This window comes from Cetorhinus maximus, chromosome 19 (genome assembly GCF_964194155.1).
Source record: "Cetorhinus maximus chromosome 19, sCetMax3.hap1.1, whole genome shotgun sequence".
NCBI classification, from domain to species: domain Eukaryota; kingdom Metazoa; phylum Chordata; class Chondrichthyes; order Lamniformes; family Cetorhinidae; genus Cetorhinus; species Cetorhinus maximus.
Window position 1 is genome coordinate 70,291,815 of NC_135897.1, and position 24,812 is coordinate 70,316,626.

At 42.7% G+C, this 24,812-nt stretch overlaps 1 protein-coding gene across 1 annotated transcript in view; it reads left to right on the forward strand.

The window, feature by feature from the left end:
* Positions 1 to 24,812, forward strand: part of sphkap (SPHK1 interactor, AKAP domain containing) — a 167,995-nt gene that overhangs the window by 96,339 nt on the left and 46,844 nt on the right. Inside the window, exons 4-6 of the mRNA XM_078564068.1 lie at positions 10,988 to 11,047; positions 15,968 to 16,105; positions 18,142 to 18,448. Coding sequence (XP_078420194.1) covers positions 10,988 to 11,047; positions 15,968 to 16,105; positions 18,142 to 18,448 — 505 coding nt within the window. The remainder of the gene's footprint in view (positions 1 to 10,987; positions 11,048 to 15,967; positions 16,106 to 18,141; positions 18,449 to 24,812) is intronic.

The window sequence follows — 24,812 nt, forward strand, 5'->3', positions numbered from 1 at the left end:
ATAAGTTCTTAATAGTAAAAGACTATGGATATAAGCAATTTTTCTAGCTAGTTCACGTAACAAACCCTTTTTTATTTCTTGAAACTTGAATATTTGGTTGATTTTAATCTCACTGATTTCATTCTTCCTGCCCACCTATTAAGAACAGGCTTTATGTGACACGGTCGTAATACTCTGCAATTATATTATCACAGTAGCCCCTTGTGCTCTACCATTAATGCCATTTCAACTTGTTAAACTGTTTTAATAATGTTGTTAATTTTTATTGAAATCAGTGTCTATTATTAAAAAAGGAATGTGTGGCAGAATAATTAAGAGGTTGTAATTCAAAATGCTGCTTCAAACGATGTCCATAAATCTAGGAACTTTAATTTTCATTTAAATGCTTCATCCATAGGCAAGGCCATCTATAATTCCAGCTTCAATTGGACTTGTAATTTATAATTGCGGTTGTATGTTTTCTTACATAATTGCTCAGGATGTATTATACATTGGCCTGATCTCAGTTTCTCCCCCAACCTTTTTCTAATAAGCTATCAAGTTTCCTTGCCTAAGCTGTTACTGCGCCTGTCACAGCTGCATCAGCTAAGAGATTGGCACAATGTTAGTGCGCAGGTTTTCATTTTAAAGCTTCATTAAGCAGCTCTCTGCATCAGCACATCTGAGCACAACAAATGCCACCCGCATCTGGAGGCTCAGCCAGATGGTAAGAAACTGATGAACTGCTGACAGATCTCTCTGAGGATTTAGGTCTGATTGATACCAAGACTTCAGCAACACCTCTTCTATCTTAAAAATATTCTTGGATGATGGTTGAGAACCTGGTTCAAGGACTGAAAATAGCTGTTTATTTCTCAGAATGTTCCTTGCTACTACAAAACTACTGGCCTTGAGAGAAATGGATGCTCGTTTAATTTGAACTGAAATTTCAAAATAATCAATATCATAATCCTGGTTTCATGGAGATATAGAATCATGGTTTCATGGGGATACAGAATCGTGCTCCAGACGAGTTTAGGTTGTGAAATTAACCAGGCAGGACCAAACATTGCATTTGAAGAGTTCAGCACATCGTGCTTACACCTCCCATGAGGAAGGAAAGGAAAGGGAGAAAGAAAGATCAAGAGAAAGTTCTTCCTGTAGATGTCAAGATCATTAAACTGCCATAGACAGCAATGTTTGCAGAATGCAACACCTTCATTTAATCTATGGCAAGCAAGTATTAACTTTAGAGAGCACAGAACCTTTACTGGGTATCTAGATACTGGGGTGCAGATGATAATAGATGGCACTGGTGTGGGCATCAGATCTCCTCATCAATCCCAAAGGCAATCCAAGCAAAAAAAGGAACACAAAATGAATCCAAGTATTGTGGAGTCTTGCCTCTCTTGAGGATATACCATCAAGTTAGATCCTTTAGATAAAAACAAAAAACTACTGCGGATGCTGGAAATCCAAAACAAAAACAGAATTACCTGGAAAAACTCAGCAGGTCTGGCAGCATCGGCGGAGAAGAAAAGAGTTGACGTTTCGAGTCCTCATGACCCTTCAGCAGAACTGAGTAAAGTTAGGAGAGGGGTGAAATATAAGCATGAGGACTCGAAACGTCAACTCTTTTCTTCTCTGCCGATGCTGCCAGACCTGCTGAGTTTCTCCAGGTAATTCTGTTTTTGTTTTACATCCTTTAGATGCCTGAGTAACAAGGATCATGAGTTGAAGTCACAGGAGGTGCTTAGAAACATACACAGTCAGTCTGGTTGAGGCACCTGGAGGTGGCTGATCCAAGGTTATCAGGCCGCAGGCAGGTAGTTTGAAGTTGAGACTGTTGCAGGCCATTGATCTGGGGTTGTCCAGCTGTCAGAGAGGAGTATGAAGTCGGAAAACAAGATGATTTCAGGGGCATTAGAAAAAAAGTTTCAATGAGCAATGTACACATGACCTAACAAAATACTGAAATTAGTTTGAAAATTTAATATCTAAATATTTGAAGATAAATCTTATTTTTGATAAGATTTCCTCAAAATCAGTGAGATTCTTGAAATATTGGTGTCAAGCATTCATATATGCAACAGTTGAGGCTAAGGACTCAAAACCATTACAGTTCTGAGATCAGGATTCAGGTCATTCAAATCCAAATTATTTCTAAAATCTAACACTTTTTATATCTTTCTGAGATAAAATTTCCTTATTAACATACTTATATGCTTCAAGCTACACAGTCTTGATATATCTTGATCACATCTATAGCTTTACATCATTTAAGTGTAGGGTAGTATCCAATGGATATTTTTTTATTGTTTCATGAGATGTGGGCTTAGGTGGCACGGCCAGCATTTATTGCCCATCCCTAATTGCCCTTGACTGAATGGCTTGCGAGGCCATTTCAGAGGGTTGTAAAGAGTCAATTACATTGTGGATCTGAGGTCACATCTAGGCCAGATGAGGTAAGGATGGCAAATTTCCTTCGCTAAAGGACATTAGTGGACCAGATTGTTTTTTTGCACCATTTGATGATGGCTTTGTGGTCACCATTATTGAATCTAGCTTTATCTTTCATATTTATTAATTGAATTCAAATCCCACCAGCTGAACCCATGTTCCCAGAGCATTAGCCTGGGTCAAAAATAAAAGCAAAATACTGCAGATGCTGGAAATCTGAAACAAAAACACAAAATGCTGGAAAAATTCAGCTGGTCTAGCAGCATCTGTGGGGAGAGAAACCGAGTTAATGTTACAAGACCGTATAGCCCTTCTTCAGTGCTGAAGAGAAGTGGAAATGTGGTGAAATTTATACTGTTTAAGGGGTTGGAACAGGTGGAGCTGGATAGAAGGCCAGCGATAGGTGGGGACAAAGGAGGGATTGACAAAGATGTTATGAACTAAAGGACAAAAGGAATGCTAGTGGTAGTGGTTAGTGATAAAAAAGGTGCTGATGGTGGCATAAATGTAAGAAAGCAGAATGTGATCATAGCAGAACAAGAACAGGGCCATTTGTTACTTGTTCTTTCACACAATGCTACCCTTGTTCTGCTATGATCACATTCTGCTTTCCCATCAACTCTCTCCTCCATCCTCACCCCCTTTTTTATCCCTTTTTTTCTACATCATGTTTATTTTTTATCCACTTATTTTTATATGCATTTATCTGTGGTTTTATCCCCCCTTCCATCCCATTTTCTATCCTTTTTTCCATGGATCCAGTAGTTATTCACATGCATGACAACGTTCTGTTTTTACACTGAAAATCAGTGTTCCCAATCCAAATTAATTTATTTGTTCTCAGGATGTGGGCTTCACTAGCAAGGCCAACATTTATTACCCATCCCTAATTTCCCTTGAAGGTGGTGATGAGCTTAAGTAAAACTGAATAGCTTGCTGCATCATTTCAGAGGACAGTTAAGAGTCAACCACGGGTCTGTGGATTTTAAGCCACGTTTAGGCCAAGCTGGGCAAGGTTGGCAGATTTCCTTCCCTCAAGGGCATTAGTGAACCCAATGGGATTTTACAATAATACAGTAGTTTCTTAGCTTTTGAAGTCAGATTTGTTTAATTAATTGAATTTAAATTCCCTAACTGCCATGGTGGGATTTGAACTCATGTCTCTGGATCATTATTCCAGGCCTGTGGAGTACCAGTCCCCTAACATAACCACGGTTCCCCAAGGTTAATATTTGTCTGGTTATGTTTGTCAAAGAAAGGTGGAATTTTATTAGACTTCTCATACTCCTCAGAAGTTAATGCAGCTTAGTTCCTGTGGTGCGTGCTCATCTCATTGCACCGTCCCTGAGATTGGCAAGATCAACAGATTAAAGTCATGTCCAAGTTTTCTTTTCCATCTGACTAGGTGCTTTGCTGTTCCCTGTGCACGTCAAAAGCAAATATGGGGAAATTCTTTTACCCTAGGGGTGCACCATCACATTTACACAGACAGACACAAATCTGTTAATGTTAACACCAGGGCTGTGGGCAAGCTTTTCCTGGGTTTGATTGCATTAGGTCCTGTCAGGCAACCTAATCAGCTGGATTTTCTATAAGTCCCCATGAAGTCTCATGGCATCAGATCAAATATGGGCAAGGAAACCTCCTGCTGATTACCATGTACCATCCTCCCTCAGCTGATGAATCAGTGCTCCTCCATGTTGAACACCACTTGTAGGAAGCACTGACGTTGGCAAGGGCGCAGAATGTACTCTGGGTAGGGGACTTCAATGTCCAACACCAAGAGTGGCACGGTAGCACCACTACTGACCGAACTGGCTGAGTCCTAAATGACATAGCCACTAGACTGGGTCTGCGTCAGGTGGTGAGGGAACCAACAAGAGGGAAAAATATACTTGACCTCATCCTCATCAACCTGCCTGCCACAGATGCATATGTTCATGGCAGTATTGTTAGGAGTGACCATCTCACAGTCGTTGTAGAGACGAACTCCCGTCTTCACACTGAGGATATCCTCCACCATGTTATGTAGCACTACCACCATGTTAAATGGGATAGATTTAGAACAGATCTAGCAACTCGAGACCGGGCATCCATGAGGCACTGTGGGCCATCATCAGCAGCAGAATTGTACTCGAACCTGTAACCCCATGGCCCAGCATATCCCCCACTCTATAATTACCATCAAGCCTTAGTTCAATGAAGAATGCAGGAGGGCATGCCAGGAGCAGCACCAGGCATACCTAAAAATGAGGTATCAACCTGATGAAGCTATAACTCAGGACTACTTGCGTGCCAAACAGCATAAGCAGCAAGTGATAGACAGAGCTAAGCGATCCCACAACCAGCGGATCAGATCTAAGCTCCCCATCCTCAATGATGGAAGAGCCCAGCACATCAGTGCAAAAGATAAGGCTAAAGCATTTGCAACAACCTTCAGCCAGAAGTGCCGAGTGGATGATTAATCTCGGCCTCCTCCATAGGCCCCAGCATCACAGATGCCAGTCTTCAGCCAATTCAATTCACTCCACGTGATATCAAGAAACGGCCACTCAGCTCCTGACCTCATTACAGCCTTGGTTCAAACATGGACAAAAGAGCTGAACTCCTGAGGTTAGATGAGAGTGACCGCCCTTGACACGAAGACAGCTCTTGACCAAGTGTGGCATCAAGGAGCCCTAGCAAAACTGGAGTCAATGGGAATCGGGGGAAAACTCTCCACTGGTTGGGGTCATACCTAGCATAAAGGAAGATGGTTGTGGTTGTTGGAGGTCAGCCATTCAGCTCCAGGCCATCATTACAGGAGTTCCTCAGGGTAATGTCCTAGGCACAACCATCTTCAGCTGCTTCATCAATGACCTTCATTCCATCATAAGGTCAGAAGTGGGGATGTTCGCTGATGATTGCACAATGTTCAGCACTATTCATAACTCCTCAGATACTGTAGCAGTCCATGTCCAAATGCAGCAAGACCTGGACAATATCCAGGCTTGGGCTGACAAGTGGCAAGTAACATTCATGCTACACAAGTACCAGGCAATAACCATCTCCAACAAGTGAGAATCTAACTATCGCCCCTTGACGTTCAATGTATTACCATCACTGAATACACCACTATCAACATCCTTGGGGTTACCATTGACCAGAAACTGAATTGGACTAGCCATATAAATACTGTGGCTGCAAGAGCAGGTCAGAGGCTAGGAATCCTGCGATAAGTAACTCACCTCCTGACTCCTCAAAGCCTGTCACCATCTACAAGGCACAAGTCAGGAGTGTGATGGGATACTACCCACTTGCCTGGATGAGAGCAGATCCCACAACACTCAAGAAGCTTGACACCATCCAGGACAAAGCTGCCTGCATGATTGGCACCACATCCACAAATAATCACTCCCTCCACAGTAGCAGTAGTGTGTACCATCTACAAGATGCACTGCAGGAATTCACCAAGGCTCCTTAGACAGCACCTTCCAAACCCACGACCACCACTATCTAGAAGGACAAGGGCAGCAGATAAATGGGAACACCACCACCTGGAAGTTCCCCTCCAAGTTACTCACCATCCTGACTTGGAAGTATATCGCCATACCTTCACTGTCACTGGATGAAAACCCTGGAACTCCCTTCCTAACAGCACTGTGGGTGTACCTCCACCACATGGACTGCAGCGGTTCAAGAAGGCAGCTCACTACCACCTCTCAAGAGCCACTAGGGATGGGCAATAAATGCTGGCCCAGCCAGCGAAGCCCACATCCTCTGAATGAATTTTAAAAATGCATTTTTTTTAATAGGAAGATGTACAAATATTTTTTTGGTAATTCAGAGTAATTTGAACAATCTAAAATGGAATTGGAAATGGAGGCAAAGGGCACTTATTCAAATTAAGCCAGAAGCACACACAGATTTTAATAGGTATATGAAGTATTTGTGTATCCAAATTAGGTGTTTTTATTTTAGTCTTTGACCATTGTAATTCATAAATAATGGTATCGAAAGGAAGTTGGAAGATAAAGAAAGACTTGCATTTGTAAAGCACTTTTCATGACCACTGGATGTCTCAAAAGTCCAATACAGCTAAAAGTACTTTTGAAGTGTAGTCACTGTTGTAAGGGAGGAAATGTGGCATGCAACAGTCTCTCACAAACAGGAATGTGATAATGAGCAGATAATCTGTTTTTATGATGTTGATTGAGGGATAAATATTGGCCAGGACATTGGGGATGACTCCCCTGCTCTTATTCAAAATAGTGCCATGGCATCTTTTACATACACCCATGCAGGCAGATAGGGCCCCGATTTAATGACTCTTCCAAAAGACAGCACCTCCAAAAGTGCAGCACTCCTTCAGTACTGCCAACTTTGAGTTTTGTGTTTAAGCCCTGGAGTAGAAAGTAAATCTGGAACCTTGTGACTCAGTGGCAAGAGTGCTATTAACTGAACCACAAGTAACACAGATAAAATGTATAAACATGGATGGAAAGGAAATTACAAGAAACAATGCCATTAAATTCAAAATAATTCAAACTGAGATTTGATAAATGCAAAGTAATTAAGATGGGACCAAGGTGCTAAATTATAGAGTGTGCACTGAATGGACTCATTGAACCCAACAGTCCAGTAAATGGGTGAACTGAAAATAATTAAACAAGATTTAATGCATCATTACCTGCTTGTCTAGGATAAATGGTCAAAATCAGGGTCACGTAATTTATTGTGCAAAGTCCCACATATATTCACTTAACCTAACATGTTCATTCTTATGCTATCTATAGTAAATCATGGCATTTAAGTCGACCCAGCATATAAGATGACCCTATTTTTCCAACCTCAAAAATCATGCTTTTCTGTATACTCGGTGTATAAGTCGACCCCCCTTTTCAGACATGACGTGCTATACTAGCATTCGTAGTCAGCCTCAATTTTTCACCCCATGAATGGATGTTTCATTTATCGGTACCTAATAGCTGGGCGCATGGAATCAAGCAGGCGATACAGGCTGTGCTGTGAAGATGCGCGGGAGTTTTAGGCATGCCCGGTCTTTGCGTCAGATACTGATGACATTTCAAAATGGCAACAACCCACTTTTATATTCGCTGTACAAGTCAACCCCCACTTTAGGAGAGAGTTTTTGAGGCTTCAAAGGTCAACTTCTACATCAAAATCTAAGTTCCCTGCACTGCTACAGTGTGAGTATTTTTGCCATAGTTTCATTACACATCAAACGTGAAAGTGGATTGCAATATCTGTAAAAAAAAAAAGTTAAGTACAAGAAAATGTTATTCAGCCCAGCCAAGCTCATCTTTCTACAATGCTAGTTCTCCCACTGTGGGGACCAGCAATATTTTGAATGTCCCTAACATTTATAGGACTGCTTTTCTTCTAAAGTTATGCAGGTTTTGTGTTGTAGTGACAGTGAACATTGTACCACTGTCCGAGTGTGGGCAGATGTATCCCAGGAAATGTGAATTTAAAAAGATTTATTTCCGTAACCACTAATGTTAGCGTGGTGTGGCCACCCAAATTGCTGCGATGGGGGAGGGGGAAAGGCAATTCACGGGGTGATCGGCCATACTTCTACCAAAAAGATTTAAAATTTAAAAATAACACAAGCATGTTCTTCATATGACTCAGGCCAAAAGCCGTGCTCCACTAAGGCAGGCACCCAAGACCTGCATCAATTTCCCACCAGCCCCAAGGCAGGTTCCTCAACGCAGGCAGAAACTCTCCTGAGGGCCCACAAAATTATATGACTCAGGGTGCCTGCAGAGGATCGGTCATAAAATGTGCTGCTGAAAGGCAGCTCACTGAAACTGTAGCAGCAACTCGATTATTTCTTTCCATTAGTCAGCAAGACCATACAATCTATCACTATTTACTTTAACACAAGCCTTCATAAACGTGAAGGCCTCGATCAGACCGCCTCTTAACCTTCTCAGTTCTGGAGCAAAAAAGCCATAATTTCCCATGTTTCCCTTCATAGATCAAATTCTGTCATCTCCAGTAACATTCTAGCAAATCTATGTTGAACTCTTCTACAAAAGGCTGCGCACATTACCCTGATACAGCTCTATTAGCACATTGGCATTAGCTCCTGGCATGAGCATTCTATGGGGAAAAGGTTCAAATCAACTTGGAAATGCACTCTGCTACATCCCTACCTCTGCACTCTTTCTGTGGGTGAGTTCCAACTGACTCCATTGATGCATGGTGTATTTGAATTTGTGATTTTTAAAATTTGTTTTGGAGATAGGTGCAGTGCAAGCAAAGCCACATTTGGTACACACCCCTAGGCCCAGGTTTTTGCTCCCCGGGTTGGGTGAGCAGAGACGGAGAAATCCCGGCCCCGTGAACCCGAACTTTAAAAATGGCCGCCGGCAGTTGGGAGTTTAGTTCGGGGGTGGGTGGGGGGAGGTGGCGGAGGGATGTAAGCTGGATTGGAATCCAGGTCGGCCACCCCCAGGACGAGTAAAGAGGGCTATCATGTGCAGAGGCAGATCAGGCAGAAGACCTATATCTGTGCTCCAGCACTTTGTTTATTTATTTTTTTTAAAAATCTGAAATCAATAACCAGCCCTCACCCCCTCACCCGCACCCCCCCCACACACACACACACTGCCCATGCCACATCCATGAAATCCAATGCCACTTCATGCCCCTGCCATCCCCCATAGTCCCTCACATTCCTTATGCCAACCCATGCTCCCATCCATATCCTGATGGTCCCTCAAACTCCTTACATATCCTGATGGTCCCTCATACTCCTTATGCCCCCCACATCCCCAAGGCCCTTTATAGCCCCCATATCAAAAGTGCCAACTCATGCCAACACATGCCCCCCACCCATCACACTTTGCACTTACCCACTCGATGCCAACTCACCTAGTATTCTTTGACAGCTCATTGACAGCTTGACTGTTCCTTGACAGTCCTTTGACAGTTCCTTGATAGTTGTTTTACAGCTTGACAGTTCCTTGACAGTTCTTGGACAGCTTTGACAGTTCCTTGATAGCTTGACAGTTCTTTGACAGCTTGACAATTCTTTGAAAGATTTGGCAGTTCCTTGTCAGTTCTTTGACAGCTCAACAGTTCTTTTGCAGCTTCCTTGATAGCTTCAACAGTTCCAATGAGTTTATGAGTGTAATTTTTACAAGCAATTATGTTTACTTTTAACCATCCTCTCTGAAAAGTGCCTTAGAACCATATACAAAGGGGTACCTTACCTCTCCAAAGGTGTACCCTGGCTATCCAAATGAATCCACCAAGTTTAGACCTCCACTTCTCTGGGCTAATCTGCACACTTTGGGTTTCACACTCCTAGTCTACCAAAATCCTACCTCAGTGGAAGTAGCTGGTAATTTAAATGGCCAGCTTCATCCATGAATCGGGCATATGTGAACCCTGGCCCACCTTCAGTCCCGGCCTCACAAAAATAGGAAATGCCATGTTCGAGGGCGGCACTTCCAGGATTTTTGCCACGACGGAGAGCCTGATTTATTTTCCTGATTTTACTATCTTGTTCTATATAACCACATTCAACCTTTCTATCTCCTTACTACCTTACACTTAGTGCTTAATTTCTCTTCCATGCTGCCTATTTTACTCTTTCTTCTGCCAGATTAGTTTATATCTAATATTTAATGTCGCGTCTTTCATGACCTTAGGGTGTCCCAAATCGCTTTACTACCAGGGAAGTGCTTTTTGAGTGTCGCCTCTATCGTAATGTCGAAACAATGATAGAAGCTGATTCAATAATAACTTTCAAAAGGGAATTGTATAAAAACTTGAATGGGGAAATATTTGCAGGGGAAAGGACAGGGAAGTGGGACAAATTGGATAGCTTGTTCAAAGAGCTGACATCATGGACCTCTTCTGCATTGTTTCAGTCCATGATTCGACAATTGTTTCCAGACTATAGAGCATAAGCTTCTCAAATCCTCTCTCATGGTTCATGCATATTATGCTTGGAATCATTCCTGTCCTTCCCTGCAAGCTGCCAAAGTTGAACAGACTAAATATGTCATGTCAGAGGAGGGGGGGAAAGTAGTAACCAAGTACACCAGCTCCAAGTAAAACACCATAATATATTGAAAAAAAATATGATTTTGGTGGTGTGATGACTGTAGTTGATCAGAGCATATTGCAAAGCCCTGCCATAATTTCTGGAAGCTAAGACTCTTCTGCTCTGTCTACATAGGGGTGATATTGCATTTGTGCTCCCAGCACAGAGCTACACTTGCCATAGGGGCAGTTCAAGTCCAGGCGCCAGACAGCTTGAATTAGCGAAACAAATCATTTCTGTAACTGTGCACATAGTTCACTTTCGGAATGTCAATTTTGGTGACTTAGTCAGTCGATTTCCTCCCACGCCCCCATAGCCATCTCATTACAGCTGCAGTAAGCTCAGACTTGTCATCCTCTACCCACTCACAGCTCAGCTCTGATTAAAAAGCTTTGCTGTAATTAGCTGGCCTGATGGCTGGAAAGTCCTTGTCAAACTTTGATCATGAATGTTCTTGAGCTGAATTCAGTTGTTTGTTTTCTCTAGATCTGTTTTGTAAATCTTGATGGAGTGGATGCAAAGAGCAATAGTAAGGAATTCCAACAGGTAAGAGAACTTGGTTTAAATTATTTCTGTAAAAACCTAGGCACAGAAATTACAATGTGGAATACGGGTTTATGAATGTGCAACATACTTAGCTGAATTTCTCCTCTTCTATCTTAGAAGGGGCATTGGCCTATCTATATTAAACAGGTAAACATCCTCATTAAAACAGTGAGGAGAGAAATTTCAGGCGAGCATATTAACCACTTAGTCCCTGAAATTACAAACATACAGTTTAGGAGCATAAGTAGGTCACTCAGGCCCTTGAGCTTATTCTAGCATTCAATAAGATCATGGCTGATTTGATTGCAAACTCAACTCCACATTCCCACCTACCCCTAATAACCTTTCACCCCTTTGTTTATCAGGAATCTCTCTAGCTCTGCCTGAAAAATGTTCAAGAACTCTTTCACTGCCTTTTGAGGAAGAGAGTTCCAAAGACTCACCATCCTCTGAGAGGAAAAAATTCTCTCCATCTCTGCCCTAAATGGGCAATCCTTTATTTTTAAACAGTGACCCCCCTTGTTCTAGATTCTCCCATAAGAGGAAACAACTTTTCCACATCCACCCTGTCAAGATTCTTCAGGATCTTAAAAAGTTTCAATGAAGTCACCTCTTACTCTTCCAAACTCCAGCAGATACAAGCCTAGCCTATCCAATCTTCCCTCATAAGCCAACCCACCCATTCCAGGTATTAGTCTAGTAAGCCTTCTCTGAACTGCTTCCAAAGCATTTACATCCTTCCTTAAATATGGAGACCAATACTGTTTGCAGTACTCCAGATGTGGTCTCACCAATGCCCTGTATAACTGAAGCATAACCTTTCCATTTTGTATTCAATTCTCCTCACAATAAATGATAACATTCTATTGGTTTTCCTAATTACTTGCTGTACCTGCATACTGACTTTTTGTGATTCATGCGCTAGGACACCCAAATCCCTCTACACCTCAGTGCTTTGCAATCGCTCACCATTTAGGGAGTATGCTTCTTTTTTTATTCTTCCTGCAAAAATGGACAATTTCACATTTTCCCACATTGTAATCCATTTGCCAGATCTTTGCCCACTCACTTAACCTATCTATACCCCTTTGTGACCTCTGAAGGTTCTCTTCACAGCTTACTTTCCTACCTATCTTTGTATTATCATCAAATTTAGCTACCATACCTTCTGTCCTTCATCCAAATCATTGATATAAATTGTAAAAAGTTGAGGCCCCAGCACCGATCCCTGTGGCACACCACTCATTATATCTTGCCAACCAGAAAAAGATCCATTTATGCCTACTCTCTGTTTCCTGTTAGCTAGCCAATCTTCAATCCATGCCAATATGTTACCCCCTGCACCATGAGCTTTTATTTCCCACAATAACCTTTGATATGGCACCTTATCAAATGTCTTCTTGAAATCCAAGTACAAGTACATCCACCAGTTCCTCCTTATCCACAGCACATGTTACTTCCTCAAAGAACTCCAATAAATAGGTTAAACATGATTTCCCACTCATAAAACCTGGTTGACTTTGCCTGGTTACCTTGAATTTTTTTTAAGGGCCCTGCTATGACGTCTTTAATAGTTGCTTCTAACATTTTTCCAATGACTGATAAGCTAACTAGCCTGTAGTTTCTTGCTTTCTGTCTCCCGCCCTTTTTGAATAAAGGAGTTACATTGGGAAATAGCTAATCTAACAGAATCTTCCCTGCATCTAGTGAATTTTGGAAAATTAAAACCAACACATCAACTATCTCACTAGCCGCTTCTTCTAAGACTCGAGGATGAAGTCTGTCAGGACCTGGGTGACAATGTTAGAAATGCAGGTCCTTTTAAGAGTAAACCAGGACAAGCTTCAGAGTGAATTGAGAGCAGATGATGCTCATTGAAACCCGTACTTAAGAGCTGGCTTTCCCCCAGTGGCTGTGTTTGCTTCTGGACAGGGAGAGGATCTAGAAGGGAAGAGTGAACATTGGTATTTGTATAGAATTATAGTTCAACAATGAAACAGTTATGGTTCACAGAGTGTCTTCTGCTGCCTAATTCAGTAAATGGATAGTTGCCTATTAAACACTGGGGACTTGACAGCCCGCAGCTCTAACAATTTGCTGAGTACCAGGTCTCTGATGATTGTGATCTTTTTCTTGAGTTCCTCCCTCCCGTCGAATTCCTGATTTGCAGTTATTTTTGGGATGTTACTTGTCACCTCTGTGGTGAAGACTGATGCAAAATACCAGTTCATTTGCCATCTCCTTATTTTCCATTATTAATTCCCCAAACTCACTTTCTACAGGACCAACATTCACCTTGTTAGCTCTTTTCTTTTTAAAATATCTATAGAATCTCTTACTATCTGTTTCTATGGGCAGAATTTTGCCCTTGATGGGTGGGTAGGTCCCAATGTTCTTTGTTAACTCTTTTTTAAGTACCTATAGAAACTCTTACTATCTGTCTTTATTTCTAGCTAGCTTTCTCTTGTACTTAAATTTTTTTCCCCCTTATTAATCTTTTAGTCATTCTTTGCTGGTTTTTTTTTAATGTTCTGTCCAATCTTCTGACCTGCCACCCATCTTTGTGCAATTATGTGCTTTTTCTTTAAGTTTGGTACTGTCTTTAACTTTTTTAGTTAACCATGGATGTCGGGTCCTCCCCTTGGAATTTTTCTTTCTCGTTGGAATGTATCTATTGTGCATTCTGAAATATCCCCTTAAATTTCTGCCACTGTTTCACTATTGACAGATCCCTTAACCTGAATTGTCAATTCACTTTTGCTAGCTGTGCTTTCATACCCTCATAATTGCCTTTATTTGAGTTTAATATACTAGTCTTAGACCCCTCTTCTCTCTCTCAAACTGAATGTAAAATACAGTCATAATATGATAATTTCCTCATCTCTACCCAAACCACTATCCTGGTTTCCTGAACTTAGGTCATCTCTCTCTATTGTGCTAATATCATCTTTAATTAATAGAGCCACCTCTCCACCTTTTTCTAGCTTTCTACCCTTCTTAAATGTCACATACCCTTCAATATTCAGGTCTCAATCTGTTATCCTGCAGCCATGTCTCTGTAGTTTCTATCAGATTGTACTTATTTATCTCTATTTGTACTATCAGTCCATCTGTTTTGTTTCAAGCTACTTGCATTCAGACACAGAGCCTTAAATCTCGTCTTTTTATTTTTTTTTCATCCTCTATCTTTAGCTGCTTATTTACCCTTCGATTTGTATTTTGTCCCTTCCTGTCATGGTTTGTTTATCATTTCCCATATTAATACCTTTCTCTCTTGCCTTGCCTTTACTCTTTGATATACCACATCTTCCCAAATTTGATCCCTTGCCCCCACTAGTTAGCTTAAAACCCTCTACTTCCCTTGGTATGTGGCTTGCTAGAACACTGGTCCCAGCATAGTTCAGGCATAGACCATCCCAGTGGTACAGATGACACTTTCCCCAATACTGGTGCCAGCACCCCATGAACCGGAACCCACTTCTCCCGCACAAATCTTTGAGCCATGCATTCATCTCTCTAATCTTATTTGCCCTTTGTCAATTTGCTTGTGGCTCAGGTAATAATCCAGAGATTATTACCTTTGAGGTTCTGCTTAATTTGATGCCTAGCTCCTCATACTGACTATGCAAAACCTCATTCCTTGTCCTGCCTACGTCAGTGGCACCTACAAGGACCATGACTACTGGATCCTCCCCTTCCACTGTAAGTTCCTGTCCAGCCCTGAGCAGATATCCTGAACCCTGGCACTGTGGAGGCAGCACAGCCGTCTGGACTCTTAATCTTTGCTGCAGAGAACAGTGTCAATCCCCCTCCATTATATAAGAGAGAGGCAGGACTAAGACCTGACTATTCACTTTGTCAACTTGCTATTGACTACATTTTTACTCTGCAAGCATTATTCCAGAATTAAATCCACTTCATTCATTAAATCCTGTATAGTTTCGGAAAATTCAGTGAAACAGATAATTCCAGGCCAATGTCATCCTGACCTATCCTTCAGTGAAAGGGTTAAGCATTACTATTGCAGGGAGTCTCAGCAAGATGCTGAATATGAAAATATGTCCCCTCTCTGCTACTTCGTCAAATAATAATTAACAGGGATTGGAAGGAACCCCTATATAATATCATCAATTAACAACAATTTCATATATCATTGCACTACATTGCATAGGTTCACCTAACTATTGATTTGTGAATGTAGAAAACAGCAACAGAAATGCAATGTGATCTGAGCAATTCTAAGGTCACCACCAACCAAAGCTTCAGTACATGAACACAGCTGCAGATGATGAACTTGGAGATGGTGAATGGAGAAAGATGTGTCTCGTATTTTTACCATATTCACCTGTTGCATTTTAAGTGCTCCTTGGATATCCTCTTGGCACAATTTAGACTCGGGAAGGTTGGGTACAGTGGCCCTCTGAATTACTCTAACATTGTTCTTTGGCCAAGAGTAAAGGGGAAGGGGTGAATGAATTAGTCACTTTACCTACAAATACTCAACCTTGGCACTGGAGTAAAAAATAGAAAACTATTCCTAACACTGACTTTTATTTTGATGATCAAAATATGCTGTGTAGCTGATTGCTAATGTCGCAAACATGGCACAGAGCTATGATGGACTGTAAGGTTATAGTTTCATCCCTTGATGTTTTAAGTTAGCCAGTCTTGGCTAGGGTAGTAATTAAGCCCTACAGTTAGCCTCCGTACCCCTGAGTCTTAGGGAGAAAGTAAATCAGTGACGGTACCTACTTCTGTTTTTGACAACAATAGCTCGTAACTATGTAATGCCTTTTTATGTAGCAAAATGTCCCAAGGTGTAGAGACACTCACTGAGGTCAAAAGTACAGTTGAAAAGATGGGTGATGTGTTAAAAAAATATTATGAGCCTCTTGTTTGTTTGTGTTTTTCTCTATTTAGAAATTAGTTACTGTGTCTCCTGATCTCCCATACCTCATCGATTCTTTGAACGTTTGCCAAATGAAAGATAATGAACTCATTCTTGTGAGTGGATTAATTTCTCCAGGAAGCTGCCAGGACAATTCAGATGATTCCCAGGTATGAAGCTTATGATTTTCATTGGAAAACACCTCGATGGTTAACCTGGTTGATTCTGTGATGCGACAATGTCAATTCCCGATTGTGAACTTTCTTTAGACTGAAAAACTACAGTTAGTTTTCACTGAATGAGAAACAAATATTTGGAAAGTTTCTCTCAAAGTAAATAGTTGGAGGTAGGAGGAAGAAGAAATGGAGATTATTACATGAGAGGTCAAAGTCATTAATAATGATTACTAACAAGTTTGTACTAAAACAGTTTAATAATTCCCACTTATCAGTCTACTCTGAAGATTCACTCGGATGGTATTGACCCTGAGGGTTCACTTGTTGGCACTCATATCAACAGCACACTTTCACCAACATTCCTTCAAATAAATGACACTATTGCAATAGAACATGCTGCTTTGCTAAGTATAGTAAATAAGCTGCTACACAGTGAACCTGTTGAGGGAATGTTATTCACAGTACCATCTCTTGAAATTCCTTTCTACCCAAATGTCCTGAGAGCTTTATGTTTTAATTAGATAAACCACATTTGCATAATAATTTGTGATGGATCATTATGGTTTTAATTAGTTGGCACACATTTTTAATTTTGAATTGTGCATCATCAGAAACTGCTGTAAACGCTTTTTACTTTATTGTACTGGTTGTGAACTATTCATTTAAAGTAATGAAATCAAACCTCTAAAATGGGCAAATAGGGACACATTTTCCCCTGCTATATCAATATCAATATTTAATGTAAATGAGTTGTAACATGTACATTCTAAAATTATGGCTTTAAGAGAATAAACTTTACAATTTAAGGATTTTTTAAAATATCATTAAAACATGAAATACAGATGTCAGTTTCATGGTGCTTCATTTCAGAAAGAGGGCACTAAAATTGTATTTAGCATTTTCGATAAATGCTAAGAGATGGCATAGACATCCAACATAGTATAAATGAGGAAAATGAGGCTAATAATAAATGAGGCTATACTGATATTGCTTTATCAGTAGAATGTGGTAGAACAGGCTCTGTTGACTCTGCCGCATAATGGGTTAATAGTCATGGTGATGAAATAATGATGTATATCATGATGTTATAGTGACATCAGCAGTCATGTGCTAGAAACTCTGTAGAGAAGATAGAATAGCCTGCATACAAGAGAGATGTAGCTACCTTGTATCTTATGTAAATAGTGTAAATAAAGTAGTTTTGAAGAAACCTATCTGAGTGAGACCTAAGTCACTCATGAGTGGAGGGAAACCTTCCCTGTATAGATTAGGTCAGGAGATAACCCACAAAATAGACTCCAACAGAATTTCTGGAGCCGGGGCTGGGTAATCTCATTAAATTGCAGTCAGTAGCCATCTGTGCCAGTATTAGCACACATTGATCACACGCCAGGCTTTGGGGGGAAGGAGCATAGCTTAATCACAGTTGATAACACCACTCGTTATTTCTTCCAATCAAGGGGCTGAGCAGCACTTTAAATTAGGGGTCCAGGCCTAGGTCCCAACATACATTGCGTATGCCAGTATGGTAGTTCATCTTTGTGCCAGAGTGTTCAGTGTATTGTGGCTAGGGCCTACAAAATTCCCCATTATAGGAATTCCCTCCTGCCTGCAGTGCTCCCTCTTATGTCAGAGGGCATGTTTGCAGAACACAGATGTCCCACCACAAACAGACACCTTTCAGATTCACAGCCTGATAGACTTGAATCCAGCATAATCTGGTTCCTAGCCAGTTTCCCTGCAGCATTGCTGTGCTTCTAGTTCATTGGAAGAAATAACAAGTGGTGGTATCAGCCATGAAAATTTCTATGACTTAATCTAGCAAACGCATAAAAATACCCCTGGACTACACTAGCAAACTCAAAATACACCAGTAACCCTGCCAAAAATTCCCAGCCAATCTTAGTAAAATAATGCAGCTTTTAACTTGCCTTAGCTTAAACTGACTGGTTGGTTTTCAAAGAACCGTCCTTTCTGTAAGTACACTCAAAGCTATCTAATGTTTGTAATTTATAAAAATCTGTTTTTAGGGTCTTCATTCCAATCATTTGGAAGATGAATGCTTCCCTCCTCCCCCACAGTCGGCTAGACCACCAGACGTCTGTTTAGTTCAATCAGCCAGAAGGTGCAGGAAGAATGATATGGCCTGTGTCATTTATGACATAAACAAATGCATGATTGGCTTGGACTATGTTAAAGGAAAGAAAATACATCTTCGTAGCACCACCAAGTCAGGGGATGACACCAATTGTTCTGCATCATCCATTGAGGAGGACTTTCTCACGGCCTCTGAACACTTAGATGATGAGGAGGTTGAAGCTAGCAATGTCTTAAGTGGTAGGTCTTTCTTAAACTCAATATTTATCATGTTAACATAAAGTTTGCTGCTGCTCACTTGAACTTGATCCTTGATAAAACTACAATTGGAACTGAAAAAGGTCAAACAGATATGTAAAGGTAAAACTGGTATATGGGCAAAGAGCAAAGTGGCCCATAATTTCTGATCCCCGGGACATCCTGGGAAATACCCCAAAGATCCAAAGATGTGCTGTGGACACCACCCCCCCAAAACCTCCTGAAAGTCCCCATGTTGAGATTGCACGGCAATTGCCCTGGAAGGTCAAACTTCCATTGGGCAATTACCCTGCACTGGAAACAAATTTGGATGGTTCCAATTATCTTACAGGAATAGTTACCTAGGAAAAGCTATCCTAACTGCTGGGGATAACTCTAGTACTGACCCACCCCTGACACCTATTGGACTCCTAGACTACACCCCCTGCCCCCCACCCACTTGGCCCTCTGACCCCACCCACTTACCCCCACCCGCCCCACAGGACCCCCTCAACTATCCCTCACTCCACTGACTACTCTCCCAACGCCCCCCCACTACACCCATCACTCCGACTACCCTCCCGACACTCTGACTACCCCTTACCTAACCAACTACCTCACAACTGACCACCCGACCAATACCCCTGCTGACTACCCGACCTGACCCCACCTACCATGACCCCACCTACCTGACCCCACTGACCATCCTACCCCTATCTCCCCCTTCCTACCCACTTACCTGCTTCCTGGCTTCTCAAAGGTGCTGGGACATTTAAAGTTATCTACTTTACGGCAGCCCATGCCGTAAAAAAGGGGACATGGCCTCCTTTCCCCCTGACTCTCCTGCACTTGAGTGAAGGCCTCAGGAACCCACTGTGCTGCACTTATCTCACCTGGCCTGAATCGGAAGGTCAAGCGAGAAATGTGCAGCTGCATTTCAGTGTAAGTAAATAGGAGTGGATCCATGGACATTCTGACCCAAAACTCTTTGTCTACTGTTGCTATCCCAGCTGATGTTAATATTGGTTAAGATCTCAGAGTGAAACCAGGCATGATAGATCCTAACTTTTATTTAGAAACTGCGGAGGTAAGTTACTGAACGAATTCACAGGAGTCTGCTAATGAACTTTTAACACACAGAAAAAAACATTTATTAAACAAGAAAAATGAACAATATTACACCACACAAAAAGGTTGGAAAGATCTCAATACAAACACAAGAAAAAGATTCAAATATTCACTATGCCTTCCCTCTATATCTTTCCAGACACGTACAAATTCGGAAAGATAAAACAAATTACCACATCCATCTTATACTCTAACACTCATGCTCAGTGCATGTTGCATGTGAATTAACAAGCGAACTGTGATCAGACTCACCACACTTCAAAGTAACTGACAGATGCAGCCAAAGCAGACTCTATGGATTTCCCAACTACCCACCCCGAAGCTTGCCACACAGTGAGCCAGCTGGTCTCACTGAAACTCTGGGCGGGATTTTCCGGCCCTGTCCGCTGCCAGGATCGTTTGGTCCCACCGAAAGTCAATGGACTTTTGGCTGGCCCACTGCATCCCCCAAGGCAGGTCTCATCATGACATGGCTGGAAAATCCTGGCCTCTGTCTTTCTCGCAACAGTTTCCAATCTCCACGTTTGAAGAACTTGCCTTGGAATTCTCGCTCAAACGTCACTCCCACTCGGACAGCTTCGACAAGAATCCACCTCCAGGGTTTCAATCTCACCTTCCGAGATTCCTTTCCCCTGGATCGTCACGTACACTCAATCTTCACCTTCTAAGCAAAATTTCAGATCATCGGCCATGCGAAGCAGAACATCGCTGCTCCAGGGGGGTACCTTTGGCCTAATGGCCTGCAACATGGAGTTACCAAACTTCGGCTGCTCTCTTGTATTATCAGGGCTTTTCTCCAGCCCACTTTGCTCCAAGTTTACTCCCCGCAGCTCTCGCTCTTTAATTTGGAGTCAATTACTCTACTCTTTTCTCTCAACTTTGTTTACCGGGATTTATTTCTGATCTCTGTCCTTGTCCTTTACCTAGGACTGTCTTCTGGGATCTGTTTCTGTCCCGCTACCTTGTTTGGGGTCTGTCTTCTTGGTTTGGGGCCTCTCCTCGTCCCCATCCCCATGTCTTGCTCTCTGGGGCACCTTCTCTGCAGTGGTGCTCCGCTTCAGGTCACCTGACCTGCAGTTTCATGTTGTTTCACTTTTCTTCTTTTTTATTTCTTCTACTTATGTGCACAGGGTCAGTTCCCAGCCTGAAGATGGTGGAATCAACAAATTGCGCATATGCGGCCATTTTCCAGCCGGCACATGTGCAGAATGCCCGAGTCCCTCTGGGAATTGCAGTTCCTGCACTCCGAACTCCTCATCTCTGACTTCGATTTGAAATTAAGGTAAGTATCTGGAGTTCATCACAGTACGTTTATTGTTAACTTATTGTTACAATGAAGAATTCCTGTACTTTTTATTAATAAACAGTGTTTTACAAGTCTGAAAATCTTGTCAATGGTTGGGGAAGCCAGATTCTCTCTCTTCCTCTTGCCTCCCCCACCCACCCACCCTCCATCATCCCAGCCCAACCCCCCAAATGCAACAAATAATCGCAGGCTGGCAGCCTTAGGACTTGGGCTGATTCAGAATGTCCCTCATGCAAAGTGAGGTTGGTCAACATTTCGAATGGACTTCAGGCTAAATAGAGACAAGTATAGCACAGAGTGCAAGCCAAAATTTTAATATGTCAAAATGCCCCATTAAAATTTAGGCTTTGGCAGGTTCTTGGTCATTATGTTGGAATTAATGAGCTACGTTGCAGCATAGACTGATAACAACAGTAAAACACATCAAGGGCTGGATTTAATGGACTGCCAGAACTCCCCACCCAAACCCTGGCTAAAAAGCTGGGGTCTGGGGTGAGCCAGTGGCAAAACTTGCCCCGCAGCTATTTAACAACCGATTAGCAATTATAGACTGGAGGCGGGACCTCTGCCTCTCGGGAGCAGGAAGTCCCATCTTAGAGAGCTATTGGCCAATCAGAAGCCAGCAACTCTCCTGTCCTGACAGCGCCACTGGGACCTTCATGGGGGATCATCTCTGGATCCCTGGAGAAAGGTAAGGGTGGGTGGGATGGGGTAACAGGGAAAGGGGTGCTGGGGAGTGGGGGGTGGGAGGCTGGAGCCAATAGAACGGGGGTGGAATGGGAGTGTAACCTGGCTGAGGGGTTAGGGTTAACTTTGAGGGGAGAGGAAACTGGAGGGATTACTCCTTGGCTGGGCCCTCTGATGGGCCCAGGGAGCCTAATAAGAAGGGACTTACCCTGCCCACCACTAGCCTATGTAGGGATACCTGCCGAGCTGGCCACTTGGCATGAGCCTCTCCCACCGCTCATTAAATCACAATGGCGACAGGATTTAAGGACATCAGTTGGCCCACTGGCGGGCAGACACCCTGCCCCTGCCACTGGTGTAATTGCAGTGGGACAGAGCGGGTGGGTAGATGGCGAACAGGGCACCCACTGGCCTTGAAATCCACCAGTGGGGAAGCGTTAAATCCAGCCCCAGGAATTGTCCATGCTTTCGGTGAAATAATGTTGGTGGAGTGAAAGCAGCTCCGAGAAAATACTCTGCCAAATCACTACAAAATGGCAAAGTGATTTTGGTTTCTCTACCAGCCCATCTTTTGGCAGGAAAGTAGTAGTCGCAAGACCAAAATCGCTAAAATTCTTGTTCGCTGTCTTCTCACCCACTGTTATTATGCACCAGCACATGATAAAGGTAACCATCATACTCGCCGCAACTAGTGAGGAGCCACTATGATGTGGATAGGACTTTAATGCCTTTTTCATCTGTGAGCATGTACCATGTGCCCACTAAAACTTTTATGTCTTGAGTAAATTAGTTCATTGGCCAACTGAACTCGAACTGCAGACCTTCCTATATTCTCCTCAATTGCTGCTTGCAATCAATTATTGGGGAGAGACTGATGTAAGAATAAACAGTGATGGTTTATTGAGACATAGGGCAGAGCACCAGATCATAAGTGCTCACTCAAAAACCTCGAGGTCTAGGCTTACAGTTCCCAGTTGCCTGTGCTGTACAGTGATTCGTCAGTGCTGTCACATGATCAGTACACTTGCATTCTATTAAAGGGGTAGGGTACCTCACTTTGCCACATCCCTCCCCCTTTACTTAAAAGTACAGCTAACAGGCTTAATACACATTAACTATTTACGCAATAACTATTTGCAGGTCAAGTCTGTCAGGAGGCTTTCTCGGGCGTGTTGAGCGTCTCAGTTCAACAACCTCGGCTGGTTTTTCCAAGACCAGCTTTTCAGGTCACAGTTGTCAATTAGGTTCCTCAGTGGAAATTGGCGGGTTTGTCTCCCTGACCACCCCCCCCCAGGTCCCACAGCCCTCACCGGCGCTTCCAAATCATGTGACCTGTCCTCTACATGCGGCACAAACTCAAACGTAGATGAAGACTGCATTTATTCTTGTGGGACTAGTGTTCTTTTGCAGAGATGATTCACGTGTCATCTAATTATTAGGCCATTTACCAATACATTATAGGAGAGGGGACAAGTTACTGCACTCACCTCGCCTCATAGCCAATTGGGCCCATCTCCAAAGTTCTTCGCGAGGACTGCATCTCCCACCGTGAAAGTTCTTTCGCGACCGTGACCATTGTGCCTGGTCTTCTGCGCCTTTTGGCTTTTCTCCACCCTCCCTCTAAATTTGGCCGAATAAGGGTCAGGCAGGTGCGGAGACGTCTTTTCATTCGTAATTCTGCAGGGGCAATGCCGGTCGTCGTGTGTGGCGCGGTCCGGTATGCGAACAAGAACCAGGACAATCTCGTGCCGATGGAATCCCCTTCCATCTTTTTGTTCCTGGATTTAAAGGTTTGGACTGCCAGCTCAATGCCGTTCGATGCTGTGTGGTAGAGTGAGGTTTTAATATGGGTATATACAGGTTGTGAACCTGTGGAACTCCCCGCTGGTAAAAGTGGTCCTGTTGTCGGACATGAGGACCTCCAGCAACCCGTGCACTGCAAAACTCTGCCGCAAACGGCCAATGGCGGCAGCCAACGTGGGCGACCGGACTTCATAGACATCCATCCAATTGGAGTGGGAGTCAACCAGTAAAACGAACATTGTGTCCCAGGAGGGTCCCACGTAAGCGAAATGGAGGCACACCCATGGCCACACCAGCCATTCCCATGGGTGCAATGGAGCTAAGGGGAGGAGCTATTGCACCTGCTGGCATTGAGGACAGCTTTTGTCCTGGGTTTCTATATCCAAGTCCATGCCTGGCCACCACAAATAGTTGTGTGCGAGCATCTTCATTCTGCTAATGCCCAGGTGAATGCTATGTAGCTCTGCTAATAACGGCCTTGGGAAGCATGATAACCCTTGCTCCCTAGAGTAATTTGCTGCCCTGGCTGTAGAGTTCATATTTGTGATCAGAATCATCTCCTCTCATTTAGATCCACCTGACTAACCATTCAAGACCTGCTCCTGGACGTTAGACAATAATAGGTCCTGGCTTGTCCACTCACGGATCTATCTAGTCTGAACATGGAAGGAATCCAGAAAGTTTAGCACTAAGACCAGTTCCTGGGGAATTAGGGCCTCCTCGTTATTAGCTGGCAGGGGAAGGCGGCTTAGTGCGTCAGCATGTGCGATTTGAGTTCCCGAACGGTGAATAGAAGTCTATTCGTAGACCGCTAATATTTGTGCCCATCTCTGGATGCGAGCCGCTGTGATAGGTGGTATCACGTTATCTTCCGCAAATTACCCCAGTCGGGGCTTGTGGTCAGTTATAATATGGAAATGGCGACTGTGGAGATATTGATTAAACTTCTGCACACCGAACACAATACCTGAGCCCTCCTTTTCAATCCGGGAATATTGTCGGTCTGCGTAGGGTTTTTTTTTATTTTAAACTGCAGCACTGCTTTTTCTGCTCCGATTGCCAACTGTCACCTATTTTACAAGTTGAAGTACAGATGCTCTTTCCAATTCCCAGTTGCCTGTGCTGTACAGTGATTCGTCAGTGCTGTCACATGATCAGTACACTTGCATTCTCATAAAGGGGCAGGGTACCTCACTTTACCACTAAACCAATGAAACGTGGCCAAATATTGAAGGATTGTTGGAGGCCATTTTCAATGTGGCAAATTGAATATTGGTAGCTGACTTTTAAGGGCTCAGATAAGCAAGAAAGAGAAAATTGTGTAAACACAAGCATCAATTATTTGTTAGTTTATAAATTGCTCCATTTGCACAGATTTCCATTTATATCTCTATTAAAATGCCTATCAAGGGGCAAAGAATGATATATAAATCCAAGAGATAT